The sequence below is a fragment of the Danio rerio genome, chromosome 16 (assembly GCF_049306965.1).
Source record: "Danio rerio strain Tuebingen ecotype United States chromosome 16, GRCz12tu, whole genome shotgun sequence".
Lineage (NCBI taxonomy): Eukaryota > Metazoa > Chordata > Actinopteri > Cypriniformes > Danionidae > Danio > Danio rerio.
This window is the reverse complement of record NC_133191.1, coordinates 12,587,628-12,604,346: the sequence shown is the minus strand read 5'-3', so window position 1 is coordinate 12,604,346 and position 16,719 is coordinate 12,587,628. Positions and strand designations below refer to the sequence as shown.

Genomic DNA, 16,719 nt, shown 5'->3' with positions numbered 1-16,719 from the left:
ACCTGGACATTGCTTTTCAATGCTCTTGATGAGTGAACATTAGCCAGAAAGGGAGTGTCTTTTTGTCCCTCAAGGTGTGATTTATTCATGGACATTGTTACTCCCTCAAAAGTCTGATTCAGTCCCATTCAGTGTGGTTATTTGTGTGTGTATGTATATATATATATATATATATATATATATATGTGTGTGTGTGTGTGTATATATATATGTATGTATATATATGTATATATATATATATGTGTGTGTGTGTATATATGTATATATAAATATATGTGTGTGTGTGTGTGTATATATATATACACACACACACAAGTATATAAATTTGTGTGTGTATGTATATATATATATATATATATATATATATATATATATATATATATAGATAAGTATATAAATTTGTATGTGTGTATATATATGTATGTTTATGAAAATTACCATCAGGCCCGGATTGGCTAATCGGGAGGACCGGGAGAATTCCCGGTGGGCCGGTCCGTTTTTTGGCCGCGAGGGCCGGTGTCCCTAGCTGCAGAATCTGTTGCTCTCAGCAGTCACACTTTTTAAATTAATTTATTTACTTGACCACAGCCTTTTTATTCATTATTTTACTGCAACTCTTCTCTTTACATCTATTTTAATGATTATAAAACTCAGTTTTGTCTCCTTTCTGAACACAGCTATTGTGGTCCATCGGTTAGCGCGGGTTCGATCCTCGTTACAATAACTTAATGTTTTCATTTTTATTGTTAAGACATATAATACTGTTAGGGTTGTTGAACATTTGAAGTTCTAAAGCAGCTGTTTTCTCAAAAAAAGACGTGATAGTGTCATTAGAAACTGATTTGGAAATGACCTTATTTTAATATAGTCAGTCGTGAACTGAGGTGGGCCGGTCTGAGGCTTGAAACTCCAGGGCTGAAAAGGAGTCCCACTCCGGCCCTGATTACCATCAACTGAGTTCAAAACACTTTTCAAATGAGTAAAATTAACTTTCAGTCAATTTTGAGTTCACTACACTCATTTCATTTAATAAAGTTGACTGTTGGGTTTTACGGTGCTTATTTGATTTAACGAGCATCAAAACATACCATACCATTATGTTTTTTTCCAGCAAAAGATTAAATGCATTTAAGTCATTGATCTTGAGATCACATTAGTGCACTCATATAAATAAATTTCCTGTAGTTTGTAATTTTTTATTTGTATTTTGTTATTGCATTAATGTAGATCAGTCACCGTTTTAAAGACTTCCTTTCATGAACTTTTTATGTGTGTAGTATGGAACAACACATTGTCTGGCATTACTCCAGAATTACAGTACAAAAACAAGTAATGCCAGTACTTTGTTAATGTACGCATGTATTTATTTGTTTATTCTATTATCTATGTGTATTTCCAATACATATTTTCGAACTTCTAAAAATGTCATTGAGATTTACTTAGACTGTTAGACATCAATATTAAATCTTCAAAAGCAAATGTTGACAATACGTCCCATAACGCAATTCAGATAAATTGAGAAGACAATAAAATAGGTCTACACTTCTGATCTCACGTTTATTAGATATTTTCTTATGCTTTATACCAAATAATGTTGGTTATGACATTGAGCACCTTCAGAACAGGCCACTCGGAGAAACTTGTTTTTAGGGACACTAAAAACATCAGGACAACCACATTCATGGAAAGTAGTTTGATTTGAATCAAAAAGACACTGAGGCTGATTGACTTCATCCCAAGTTTTTGACACTGAACACAAGAATGTTGGTAAACATTGTTCAAGTAAAAGGCGAGGACCCTAAAGCCCGACGATGCTTCTCAGTTAACACGCATTTCAGTGGAATACCGTTGAGTGCTTAACATGTGTCGATCTGTCCCTTTACAATAACAATACAGTAGGAAAAACTCTGAAAATTAAACAACACTAACACGTTAACACTTTCTAGAGAAGAGCAGGGCTTATGAGCAGACGTTTCTTTTAGGGTTTAGGTAGATGACGGCTTATGTCTTTATGCTTTTGCGTTAATAATGTCGATAAACTCTGGTTTTAGGGAAGCTCCGCCAACAAGGAATCCGTCCAGGTCTTTCTGAGAAGCCAGTTCCTTGCAGGTTCCTCCAGTGACCGAACCTGAAGAACAAACCGGAAGAAAGATTAGGGCGAATTAAGGCCTTGCGAAAGCTTTCTTGACTTCAATTAAAAATATCAGCCCAACAAATTACAAAGTTCTGTTAAATTGGAGGCAAGTAACATAAAATAGCTTTATTCGCTGACGTGGTGTTATTCCTAAAACAATTCAACGCCTCTCTTCCAGTCATCGTTGTTGCTTAAAGATAGTGGTCCAAATACATCACATTTATTAACCTTGAAAATATCCCCCAGCTTTACATATTTGGGTATCAAAATTGTCCCACAATTAGAAAATATAATTTCTACAAATGATAATGTTATAATAGAATCAACATCTAAAGATGTGGAGAGATGGTTATCTTTACCAATTTCATTGATAGGAAGGATAAATATATCGAAGATAAATATTTTGCCGAAATTCATGTATTTATTTCAAAATATCCCCTTGGCGCCACCAGTTGGAGTGTTCTCAAAGATTAATTCAATATTCAGGAAATTTATTTGGAACAAGAAATGCCCGAGTCCGTCTTTCTCTTCATTATCTTTCATTTAATCCTGGAGGGTTAAAATGTCCCAACCTGTTCTGGTACTATTTAGCTGCACAACATCCACAAATCTGATCATTTATTACTTATGAAATCCGGATTTCTTGTTGCTTGGAAATGTCATTAAATCTTACTAAATGTCAAGCAAATTTCTCCCTGAGAGTCTTAAAGTAAGCAGCTCCACCAGCTGTTTACAGTAAGAAAATATACTGGCGTCACATTGAAATGCATTTTGACTGCATTGCACCACCCATTTAGATCCCTCATTTACATACCCATAATGCCTTTCACCTTAAACTCTGATTTTCAGTCACCACCAGTGAGATACCACTCAGAAAGATCAAGCTGTTGACGGACCCACTCAGCATTGGAAAATATCTCTTTTACTATTTGTCCAGTAGGTTTCCTTTAAAAGGAAGCCCATTCTTAATGTGTAAAGGAAAAGAAAATCAAACTTTGACATCTAGCAGTTTATTACTATGTTGTGATACATTTTATAATAAATTAAATCAGGTATATTTACTTTCATATCAGCTTAATACCTTTAATAGTATAGGGTTGTCACAGTGGAATAAACTGCCAACTAATCCAGCATGTTTTTATGCACCAGATGCCCTTCCTGCAATCCATAACTGGGAAACATCCATCCTACGACACACACTCATACACTACGGACAATTTAGCCTACCTAATTCACCTATACCGCATGTCTTTGCACTGTGGGGGAAACTGGATCACCCAGAGAAAACCCACGCGAACGCAGGGAGAACATGCACACTATACACAGAAATGCCAAGGCTCGAACCAGCGACCTTCTTGCTGTGAGGCGAAAGCACTACCTACTGCGCCGCTGCGTTGCCCATTACATTATATACACACATTTCATTATTAAAGTTATTTTCTACGTAAGAACTTTGCGTAAATATCTAATGACATTAAATTTTGAGTTAGTTTTGACATGGTTGGGCACATACGCATCACATTTTCATTGTAGATTTTGAAATACCTTTAGATTTTCTTTATATGACTATTTGTATTTGAGTATATTTGACCCAGGTTACAGCACACAACTCGATCATAAATCTGGCCTGCTTGTAGTTAGGGTTGTTGCGATACCAATAATTCATCTTATGATTTTATACCAGCTGAAGTATCACGATAGCAAGTAGTATTGCGATACTGTAATTCATAACATATTTTTAATATAGTAAAAATACTATATTTTACATGTTATAATAGGTCTTGCATTAAATTCATGATATCCTTATTATTGAAAATATTATTTGCACGTCACTTCACCTAAAATGTATTCATTCTTTTTGTTTATTTTGTAGATAACTGACCAACAACAACAAAAAAAAAAACACATTAAAATAAAGATACAAATTATATCAAATGAAATGTTTTACAAAAAGAGCATTTTTCCAACCAAATTAGTTTATATGAAGTGGTCAAAAATAGCTTCACTTGCTATTTTGGGTTTTTCATCTATTGATTTTTTTTAGTCTTAACAGTTAAAAAACTAAAGTAATTCAAAATTGTCCTTTGTGAGTCGTTCTTTTTAAGAGATTGTCACAATTGTTGTAGCTACTTAATCATATTGAGAGGAATAGAAATGAACCGATTCAAATGTGCGTTTAAAATGTCAAAAATCTTTCAACCTTAAAAGGCTCTACAGACTATAAAATTGAAATAGTCTATTGTTGCACAAACGTGTGAGCGTTTTACTGACTTTTCCCACAGGCAACAGTATCTATTGTAGATAGACCGTTAATGACGATACTACCGTTCACAAAGTACAGTGCACCACTAGTATTTTGGAGCCATAGTATCTCGATAGAACCAGTATACCAGGCATCCCTACTTGTGGTACGCTGTGGAAACCTCTCATGTGAAAATTAATTGTTAACAATTGCTTGGTACTTGGGAAAAAATATGATAAATGAGCCGTTTCCCTTTTAACTTCAGTTAAGAGCAGTTTTGGTGTTTTGTAAGGGTGCTTTGACAAGAGTTTGTAGGGGTCTTTTGGTTTGGTACACATTTGGAATAAAAAAAGTAATAAATTCAGTTTTGATAAGAGCAAGAATTAAGAAATTTTGCAACACAAGAGTTCGCTGTTTTCAGAAAGAATAGAAAAGAGGCCACCAGGTTTGTCAATTTCTTGGGGAAGTCTTTTAAAAGCCAAGGCATAATGAAGATATTTAATTTTGAATAAAATAGACTATTTAAAAATAAGATACACCTAATTTTATAAAGTCATACATTTGCTGACAAATCCACCACTGCACCATTTCTTTTCTGGAATCTCAGTCAAAAACATTATTTAAGGATTTAAAAACATTTTGCTTCAGATTATTTATGTGGGGTATACTGCGGTAACTTTTGTGGAAAAAAATAAAAGAATAGCAGTCATATCAACAAACATTTCCTATCTATTATCAAAATTAACAATCCCATGTCCAGTTGTCCGTAAGCTATCATGCATATATGATAATTCTCATGTGAAGGCATTGTTAATATCTTTGACCACTATCAGAAAAAAAGATTTCGGTTTTACATGGGAGCGGCCTGAAATACTTGATTCTGATTGGTCGGTTGTGACACCAAACAACAATTACTACAAATAACCTCAGAGAACTGAAGCATTAACATTAAAGTAATATGATTTGAGGGTTTATCTTGTAGCTTGGCTGATAGTTTTAGACATAATGGAGCACTTTCAGAGGAAGCTTTACAAGGGTATAAAATGACAATAGACTCAGTCACCACCAGTGAGACACTCAGTCAAAGTGGTGGGAGATGTTGATGGTCCAACATATAGTTAGAAATTCATTCTTACAGAATTAGAATAGATGGATTCATTAAAAAATAAACTCTCTACTAGTTATGAAAAAAATAAATCTAAAAGTTTTAAGTTAGGTACTTAAGAGCAATAAAACCCATTAGTCTAAGATTAAAATAAACTAAAATTAAAATCATTTCACCCTACACTCTTAGAAATAAATGTATGCAGACTGCCACTAGGGTAGTACCTTTTCGAAAGGTATACATTTGTACTTAAAAGGTAAATTTAAAGGCTTAATTTATGGGTACCACAAAAGTATATATTAGTACCTAAAAATTTTAAGAGGAACATATTTGTACTTTTTAGGTACTAGTATGTACTACTGAGGTATTGATATGGACTTAGTAGGTTTGTACCTTTTGAAAAGGTACCACCCCAGTGACAGCTTGAGTAGTTTTATTACTGGAAGTGACATCATTGTGGGTGTGTTGCAATCTGCATAATATTTGCATAATACTGCCTCTTCTAAAGCAAATGTTTACTTCACTAAATTAAGTTTACGGTGATAAATGTGTCATGTAAATACCTACACTTGCTTTTAGTAAGTTGGCTGATAGTTTTGTGTATGGTAAACTATTTTGAGGAAGATTAAGATGTACTGTAGAAATAATTGTCCCCTCAGTCACCATGAGTGAGATCCTCATTCAAAATGAAGGAGGAGATTCGCTGTGAACCAACAATCTAGAATTAAGCTCTTTTAGTATTTGTCTAGTAAGTTTCCTTTAAAAGGAGACCCCTACATGTGGTTAAACAATAGAGACATTTTAAAACTGTTTAGTGTTTCAGTTTTGTATTTAGTTCTATATTTCGCGTAGTTTGATATAAAATGAACTCTTTTTATAAAAGAACCTTCTCAAATATTTGATTCTGATTGGTCAATTTCACCACCTAACCACAATTGTACTTTAATAACCTCAGAGAATTAAATTTTTAATATTAAAACAAGATTCCAGTTTTTATATTGTAGCTTGCCTGCCAGACATAATGGAACACTTTTAGAGTAAACTGTATGAGGATATAAAATGACAGTGATTTTATTCACCATGAGAGAAATACTCAAATACACAAATAACCAAAGTCTTAGGAAATGATGACTGAATAGCTCGTGGTAGGAAAATGACTAATTATCATTTCATCTAGAATGTTTCTTGGAAAAAAAAGAAAAAGAAAACTTTTATTGTGAAAAGAAAGAATGCTTAAAAAGTCTTAAAGCTTTGTGTTTAAAACAATAAAATTCATTAGTCTTAGGGGGGAGGAAAAAAAAAAAAAACATTAAGTAATTTCACCCTATGATGTCATTGTCGGTGTGCTGAAATTTGCATAATACCACCTCTTCCAAATCAAATGTTTACTTCAGTAAATCAAGTATAAAGTTCACTAAGATAAATGTGCTAGAACTTCACTTGCTTCTAGTTGGATGGCTGCTAGTTTTGAATACGATGAACTACTGTGAGGAAAATTTTGTTCTGCATCTTAAACAGTTGTAGGCTTAAAGTTAAAGTTTTACTGTCTTCTTATAGTACAGCTGTCTGAAATACCGGATTCTGATTGGTCAGTTGGGTCACAAACCCCTATTTGTCTAAGAATAACCTTAGAGAATTTAAGTATTAATATTAAAGTAATAAGATTTCAATTTTATATTGTAGCTTGATTGATAGACATAAGAGCATTTTTAGAGGAAGCTTTACAAGGATATAATAATAATTATTAATAATAATTCATGAGTTTTACTCACCATGAGTGAAATACTCAGTCAAAGTCGTTGGGGGTGTTGACTGAAGCACTCCCAGTTAAAAATTGTCTTTTATAATTTTGACTCTAAAGTTTCTCGTACTAAAAGAATCAATTTATTGTTGTGAACAAAAAGAGTGCTTGAAAACTGAGATAAATATGCTATAGGAATAATTTCACTTGCTTCTCGTTGCTTAGCTTTATAATCTTAGATACAATGAATTACTGCGAGGAAGAGTAAGATGATATACTGTGAAAATTAGTGTCCCCTCAGTCACCATGAATGAGATACTAATTCAAAATGGAAGGGGCGATTCGCTGTACATCAACTAGCTAGAAATCTGCTCTTTTAGTATGTCTAAATTTACTTTAAAACAGTAGTGTTCAACCCTGTTCCTGGAGATCAACCTTCCTGCAGCTCCAACCCTGGTCAAACACACCTGAACCAATTAATTAGGACCTAAACAGCCCTTGATAAATACAGACAGGTGTGTTTGTTATAGGTTGCAACTGAAATCTGCAGGACGGTAGATCTCTAGGAACACTGTTGGTCACCCCTGCTTTAAAAGGTGACTCCATGTTGGTAAAACAAGAAAGATTACTAATATCCTTTATTTAAAGAAAGGAATTTAGAGTTTTGTTTTGTGATTAAAAATAGTTGATTTGATGTTCAAGCATTATTTTTTGTAACGCATTGTTGGAAATACTGGAATGTGATTAATCATAAACAATTGTGTTTCTCATTGAAGTATTAAGAGCCGATGTCATGTTCACATTTTTTATGTCATGCAAAGGCTTTTGATGGCAGCTTTTTAACTTGGTTGGTTTATTTTCAAGAAGCTTTATGATGATATACTGGTAAATTTATAATTGCTTCTGTCACCATGTGTGAGGTCAGTCAGAGTTAATAAAGGCGATTTACTGAACAACAATAACAGCAAAAAAAAAAAAGTTTTTAGAATTTATCTCTGTTAAAATGTGATTGTGTGACTCCTGTATTTGTTTGAAAGAAATTTGTGTTATTTTTAAAGCTGGAGTTTAGGTTCTTGTCCACCTTCAAAAAAGTAGTGAGTTTCACGTTCAAATTTTCTGTTACTGTGCAATCTAGTAAATATAATGGACCTCCCAGCCAATCCGAATCAAGAATTTTAACCTGGAATAAATATATAAAAACTTAATAGCATATTTTGCAAATGTCAATTAACAGTATGAATAATTGGTAATAAGTGACATCATTGAATGAATGTTGGAATTTGCATAATGTACAATGCATTTTACACTTTCAGCATTCATTAGATTTAGGCACCATCAGTGAGATACTCTTTCAAAGTGATGGGGGAGAATTCCTGAAGACACATTTAATGAAAATAGCTCTTTTAGTATTTGTCCAGTAGGTTTCCTATAAAAAGGAAGCCCATTCAAGACTGTTTAAATAGAAGAAATAGTTATAAATAAAATGTTTATATAGTACTGTACTATGCTCTGATAGCTTCATTGTCCAGATAGAACGTTCAGATTAGTTAAGCATAATGCCAAAATTTTATTTCATACTTATGCATAAATACTGTTAAATAAAATAATTATTTTAACTATTATGAGCGTTTTTGATACACAGTGACAACCATAACTACTGACTGTTGTATCATCTGGAGATTTTTTTAACTACGTGACTTTTGGAACCATTGAATCAATTGCTCCTCAGAATGATTAACAGTTTTAAAAGGGTTATGTTGGTAACAGTACTGTATATACGAATTTAAACTCAGCCCTGACACAAAAAGGCATTCTACAGAAAACAATTGCAAATGTTTAATCCGTTAAAAGACTAGTCTATTAAATAGTACAAAGTACAAATCATCTAATATCATTAGACTGTCAGTGTCTTGTATTTTTTTTTTTTCATTGTAGAACGTGTAGCATTTGTTTTCTTTAGGTATAGCTTGGTTAATCAGGCCAATAAGAGATCGCATGACTTTTGTGTTGCAAAATTAATGACACCAAAACAAATAGTAAACTTTCCCATATAGTGAAGTGCAAGAAGTTTGATGTGTTTATGCAGTTATTTGGATTAATGACTGTATATAAGCCTCTACATTAAGCTTTTTTAAACACATAGTGAAGTCAGTCTAGACAACATGAACCCTAAATCTTCCTACAGCATCCATAAAGTAACCACTGCCAGCCAATGTTTACAATAATACATTCAAATCATTTACATTTGTAAGCATTCACAGTTTTAAATGAGCAGGAGATTAGGTGGAAACATTACAGTGGGTGCATTTAAATGTGTGTACACAGTATCCATTTCCATTTTAAATTGATCTGTAATTATTCCATAAGCAACAGACAAGTAAATAAAATATTTAAATGAACTATTTTAGCGTTTGTTTAGTAAGTAAGTTTTCTTTCTAAGTTTACTTTTCTCCTTTTCATACTTTTAAAAGAGAGTTTAATACTGGCTGGTAAAAGAAAAAAGTCTTAGTTCGGATTTAAGCAAGTGATTCTTTACGAGTGATTGGTTATTTATTGCAGTATTTAACGAGTCTGCTTTATTTTAGGTTTGGCAACAACCCTTTTAACACTAATAGACTTTTTTTTTAACCAGAAGCCAAATCTGATGGCCATGTTCTAGGACAGTGGTTCTCAAACTGTGGTACATGTACCACTAGTGGTACGCAGGCTTCCTTCTAGTGGTACACAGAGTAATCCAATATCAATGTCATATGTACATGCAACATACATTTCAAAATCGATCAAAAATGGTTCATATATGAATATGATGACATATAACCTATATTTATGAGGTCCAAGCAACATTTCCAGGTTTTTATTTTATTTTTTTACATATAAGCACAGTACAGTGTTAATGTTTAAACTATTTATAATGTTTAAAGTGGCTGATAATAATTAAAATTCTTAATAATAGTAGTTAATCTGTCACGATTTTAAACTGCAGAGCTGTAGCTGCCTTACTGGGCCTACTACGCTACTGTATTTCAATACTGGTCATTATGGTGGTACTTGGAGGGACAATTTTTTTTCTGAGGTGGTACTTGGTGAAAAAAGTTTGAGAACCACAGTTCTAGGATGACAATGCAAAGATTCATCAGGTTAAAACTCTGAAAGAAGGATTCACTTTCACACACACTAATCGACCATCAGTTGAAATTAATTCCACTGAAGTACACTTTACAGAAAGATTCACCTCAGGTAGTGTGTATACTGCCATCCAACCGCATGCAAGAGTCTTATTATTCCAAAACAATAGTAAAATGCTCTTTGAAAACAGACTTGTTGGGGACTGACCTCCGTAAATGATCCTGACGGAGTTGGCGACAGCCTCTGAGACATTGGTCTTTAACCACTGCCGGAGCTTGTCATGCACCTCCTGAGCCTGGAAGAACAGCATTGAGAGACATTGAGCCTCTGAGGCAAATTAAACCAGAAAATACGAATGAAAATAAACCTTCACATTCTGATTCGGATGCTTGTCTGTACCTGCTGAGGTGATGCAGTTTTACCAGTGCCAATGGCCCATACAGGTTCGTAAGCAAGAACCACTTTGCTCCAGTCCTTCACGTTATCTAAAACAGACGACACAGTTTTCTATTAAATGTAACAGAAGAAAATGTTCTATACAGACTCCTACGAAGGTAAAATTCTTCTACCTTGCTTATGATGCAAATGTACATGTTCATTTATACATTACATACATTTCTATATTACTTTATGCGTTATTTAATTTCTACATTATAGAATTTAATTTAGGTAGGAATAAAAAAAGGAATTTCTGGCCCTCAATGTAAGCTTGTAGAATATAAATATATTTTCATTCATTCATTTTCTTTTCAGCTTAGTCCCTTTATTAATCAGGGGTCACCCCAGCGGAATGAACCGGCAACTTATAAAGCATATGTTTTATGTGGCTAATGCCCTTCCAGCCACAACCCAACACTGGGAAACACCCATACACCCATGCATTCACTACGGACAATTTAGCTTATTCAATTCACCTATACGGCATGAACCGTGAGGGAAACCGGAGCACCCGGAGCAAACCCACGCGAACACAAGGAGAACATGCAAACTCCACACAGAAATGCCAACTGTCCCAGCCGGGTCTCGAACTAGCGACCTTCTTGCTGTGAGGCGATTGTGCTACCCACTGACCCACTGTAAGTATGTTTTAATTTATTTTCATAAAAGAATTGTTTGCTTTGTTTACAGCAACTCTTTAAAAATTTATAGGGCAATAAAATTATTTAAAAGCTACTCAACTCCGGAGTTGCCATCATGCAAATTTGACATTTTTGTCGGTTTCCACATTGTGTTTTCACCGTTTATATTGTTACTTTTGTTGTTAGGTGTAGTTAGCAGCTGTTCTATGACATTTATAGCTCTTTTCCCCTTAAAATGACACATTCATTCCACATCCACACGCATTTTAATGGATTTATTTTTCAAAATATATTAAATTATTTAGGTTTTATTGGTTACTTCAATATGTTTACATATACACCTATAAACCATAGAGTAATTCAGTATCATTGAGGGAATAAAGCTTAGAAACCAAGACTGAGTGAAACACTCAATGTTACTGCTATATAACTTGGTTAAACAAATAATACTTTATTCGATATATGAAATATACAATAAAAACTAGCAAAAATAAATCTTAATTTTTTTTGTTTACGTCCATTAATTTCACTTGAAAGGAAATGAAAAGTTTATAAGTCACTTATTAAAAACCCTTATTTTTCTTGCCATTAAAATGAAATTACCAAACCTAAACGTAGGAGGCTGATAAAACTGCTCATTTAAATAAAAATAAGTCAGACGTCATACACTGAAAAATATGCCTTTCACCAAATTGAAAGATACCTGCGATGAACTTGGTCTGTGCAAAAACAACTTTCTCTGTGATTCCAGCCTCCCGCTCATCCAGCTTCTCTCCAATGCAGGCGATCACTCCCAAACCATTCTCAAGAGCATGAGCCACCTTCTGGCCGATCAGCTGTCAGGATTTAAGACAGGCACAAAGATAAGTGTGTGGATTTGATTTATTAACTCTAATGATTATATTGTTTCTAAAGGGCTAATCTCTAGCAGGTTTTAGAATTGGTCTACTAGACCTATTTTAAAAGGAAACCCTCTCATTAGTTTTACAAGAAAATAAATATTAAGAATATTTTTCGTGAAATACCATTATAAATATTAATATGGTGTTATTTTGTCATTGCTTATGCTCATCCATTCATTGTTGCTTTATGGACTTCTTTTAAATGATAGAAAAGTTAAAATATTTTAACAGGTTCAAATTAGCTTTTAAGTACAGTAACAGGAATTGTTAATTTTTCCAGATAATAGTTTGTGCTAGCGATGTAGCCACAATGAAGCACTATTTTAATACATTCGGCACTTAATTTTTGTTTATTTCTTTGCAAATAACATTAAAGCTGCAATGAATCAATCTACACACTAGAGGGCAGTATTTGATTTTAGTGTAGTTGTTACAGTATCATCCTAAAATACATTTAAATTGCAATTAAAGCCATAATTTAATTGTTTTTTTCCTTAAATAATAAATTATGTAAGAAACTAAAACAATAAAACATATTCATTACAACAGCTTTAGATTTAGTTTGTAATAAATAGTGTGTAAATTACCTCATCACTCTCTCCAAACACGTGGCGTCTCTCTGAGTGTCCCAGAATCACCCATTTTACTCCGCAGTCCTTAATCATGGCAGGGCTGAAAGAATGATATGGATCATTTATAGTGCCTAATGCTGTACAATGACTTTTTCATTAATTGTTTTCTTAAGTGTAAACAGACAGAAATGTACCTGATCTCTCCGGTGAAAGCTCCCTTTGCAACCTTGTAGCAGTTCTGTGCAGCCACATCAATGTTAGGATTGAGCTTAGACCTGGCGTAGTCTAGGTAGATGGTTGGAGCGCCACACACAACCTCTGAGAAACACACAAACATCCAGTTAAAGTCACCACCAGAATATTAAGCTGAATGATTGCAGTGATTCTCAAAATGTGCCAAAAGCACTGTTGTCATGTTACTAACAAACAGTTTAGAAATTTACTGAACATCAGAGCATTCAGATTAATGACAAGACAATTATATGAAGAAAAGATACAGACATTTCAGAGATAAAGTCATGACTTCTAATGTAGCAATCTATTAAAAGCAACCTAGACTAGGCTTTTGAAAATGTTTATTAATAACAAGCTATCATAATTCCATGATTTTAACAATGTGCACCAAATGTGAATTCTGTATTCTTACAATAGTAAACTAAATCGATTATTAAAACCTGATTTGTTAGTAATTAACTAATAAGGAGCAAAGTAATTTAGTAAGATTTGGTTAGCCATCAAAAGTGTTCATCTTTATGTTGGATTAATGTTAACAGATAGAGCGGCAGTTCTGTGCGCGCAAATGCCTTGTTGATGCCATAGGTCAGAGGAGAATGGCCAGGCTGGTTCCAGCTGATAGAATGGTAACAGCAACTCAAATAAACACTCTTTACAACCGAGGTATGCAGAAGAGCATCTCTGAAAACACAACACGTTGAACCTTGAGGCAGATGGGCTACAGCAGCAGAAGACAACAGCGGGTACCGTGAACTAAGAACAAGAAACTGAGGCTACAATTTGCACAGGCTCACCAAAATTGGATCATTGAAGATTGGAAAAGGTTATCTTATTTCACATCCTTGAACATGACAATGGGTTCACAGTGCTCAAATGGCCTCCACAGTCACCAGAACTCAATCCAATAGAGCACTTTTGGGATGTGGTGGAAAGGGAGATTCGCACTATGGATGTGCAGCCGACAAGTCAGCACCAACTGCATGATGCTATCATGTCAATATGGACCAAAATCTCTGATGAATATTTTCAGTACCTTGTTAAATCTATGCCACAAAGGATTAAGGCACTTCTGAAAGCAAAAAGAGGTCCAACTCAGTACTAGTAAGATGCACCTAATAAGTGTATATGCTGTACATGTTTTTTCTTGTTAACCTTTTTTTTTTGGTATTTTTTCTTACTATTAATTCACATATCAGACTTTACAGTTAATATTATTTTAAGGCTGGTCTTTTCCACTTGGAGGTGCCATTTATACTGTAAAATTATCTTGGGTCAGACTATATTAAACTCACTGTAAAGGGCACACACATATCTGGCTCTTCGTCCCTCTTGATAAAAGGTCAAAGGAAAAGTCTCTCATATGACAGCATACTACAGAAGCCACGAAGTACAGCAAAAAGGCGAAAGATAGCCCGAGATTTGACCGTCTGACCCTTGACCTTTACATGTCAAACGCCTCAGGTTTCAGGTTTTTAGTCCGTGAATGAAACAGACGACGCACAAGCGGCGTGACTTTTGGACTTTTCCCATTCAAAGTCCACAGTTGAGTTATTGACACATATTAACCCTGTCTGGACCCTCAAACAAAACCGTAATAAAAAAAAAATAAAAAAAATCAGGCAGTGATGCGGGTTTTACGTCATAGTGGATAGCGGAAACAGCGCGCGGACGCAAAAGCAGAAATGCGCTAACGTTAATATTGCACTACAGTTTTTGTTTCTCGGTCATATTTAAGGAAATATATTGTATTAATACATAATTTTCTACAAAAAAACTAACGTTAGCATATCAGTCGTGCTGTCATTTGATTTGACAGGCCTCGAACACACAACCTGTGTCTACGTGCTGGAAATCACACACCCATTTCAAGCTTTAACCCTTCAATCACGACACACATTGAACATCATTCATTCATTCACAAAACATTACATTTAATCGACGCATTCACAAACGAATAGTAATTCACATCGACTGCGTTTATAATAGAAACTTTAAATGTTGGACCATTAATACAGAACATCTCAGTCGATAAGGTTGTACGTTATGGATTCACAACAGATCTGTAACATAACATGTAACTATGTTGACGTACAACAAGAAAGAGCCTCTAAATGAGGAGCATGGCAGCTGTCAAAAGTCCCGCGTGAATGTCATCTCAGGGTCATCAGTGCAGTGGGCTGCTCAAGCCCAAAAAGGCCCGTGTTTGCAGTGGCATGTGGTGGAGAGAGGAGGAAACTGAATGATATACGCACCGGTGTCTGGGTTGAGCTTGGCGCTATTCAGTGTATTGGCGAGCTCTTCGATGCTCTTTTTGTCGCCGTTCATTTTCCAGTTTCCACCGACGAAAAACTTCCTGCCAGACATGATTGCAAAGTGTTACGTTCACCAACAAGCGATGAATACAAGGAGGTGAAGAAGGACCTCGGGTTGAAGAGACAGCAAGGAAATACAGTCAGCTGGAGTTTATATAATGTTGGTCTGAAGCTCCGCCCCCGCCGCCTGCTATTGGCTGAAGACAGCACGCCTGAAAGAAGATGCGTGTTCTTTGATCTCAGAGGACAGAGGAGGATTTGCTCTGATCATGACTGTCATTTACTACGAGGCAGCAATCACATACTCACATTTATTAAAAAATACTCACATGCCCAACTTTAATCTTATTCCTCGCTTAATATTGTGATTTATTATAGGGAATACTATTGATTTCTGTTGATAAATGTTATATTTACAATTGCAAGGATTGGGAAATAAACATATGACTTTAACTTTAACAGAAGTTTAAGAAAACTGAAAAACCTAAAACAACTATATTTATGTTTAATTTCAGTCATTCATTCATTTTCCTTCGGCTTAGTCTCTTATCAGGGGTCGCCACAGCAAAATGAACCGCCAACTTTTCTAGCATATGATTTTACACAGCGGATACCCTTCCAGCTGTAACCCAGTACTGGAAAACACCTAACACTCTCATTCACACACATATATACTACAGCCAATTTAGTTCATACAAACCTACGCAAACAAGGGGAGAACATAGAAACTCCACACAGAAATGCCAACTGACCGAGCCGGGACTTGAACCAGCGTTCAACCTTCTTGCTGTAAAGCACAGTGCTAACCACTGAGCCACAGTGACGCCCCGTGTTTCATTTAAGTCGTCTTAAAGTGCCACTGGCTGCATGTAGTCAAAGTCAAAGTCAAAGTCAGCTTTATTGTCAATTCAGCCACATGTACAAGACATACAGAGAATCGAAATTGCGTTACTCTCAGACCCAAGGTGCTTAACATTAATATAAAATATATATATAAAAAATAGTAGAGTTTAAGAAAAAAAGAAAATTTAGAAAATTTACAGTATATGCATTGCACATAAATGTGGTCTAAGAAATATACATATGTAATAAAAAAATTGTAAACAATACAGTGACATTAAGGGCATATAGCAATGAGTGCAAAGTAAACCAGAGTTGTGCAGATAAAAAACAGTATAGTGCAAAAAGAACTTGTAAACATGATAATTCCCATTCATGTTTGTATAAATACATTTACTCATGTAAATGTATAAATAATTAAACAAATAACCA

The 16,719-nt window shown here is 34.6% G+C and overlaps 1 protein-coding gene and 3 non-coding genes across 4 annotated transcripts; 3 read left to right on the top strand and 1 right to left on the bottom strand.

Moving 5' to 3' along the window:
- Positions 1-1,342: 1,342 nt before the first annotated feature.
- tpi1b (triosephosphate isomerase 1b) lies at positions 1,343-15,623 on the bottom strand. Its single transcript, NM_153668.4, is given in 7 exon segments — positions 1,343-2,128; positions 10,556-10,643; positions 10,748-10,833; positions 12,131-12,263; positions 12,917-13,001; positions 13,096-13,219; positions 15,388-15,623. Coding segments are annotated over 7 exon segments (747 nt in total). The 5' UTR covers positions 15,500-15,623; the 3' UTR covers positions 1,343-2,009.
- On the top strand, positions 3,044-3,097 carry LOC137488012 (U7 small nuclear RNA). Its single transcript, XR_011006877.2, has one exon. It is a non-coding gene; the product is annotated as a U7 small nuclear RNA (small nuclear RNA).
- LOC137488011 (U7 small nuclear RNA) lies at positions 6,201-6,256 on the top strand. Its single transcript, XR_011006876.2, has one exon. It is a non-coding gene; the product is annotated as a U7 small nuclear RNA (small nuclear RNA).
- LOC137488010 (U7 small nuclear RNA) lies at positions 8,609-8,667 on the top strand. The gene has a single exon (XR_011006875.2). It is a non-coding gene; the product is annotated as a U7 small nuclear RNA (small nuclear RNA).
- Positions 15,624-16,719: the final 1,096 nt, after the last annotated feature.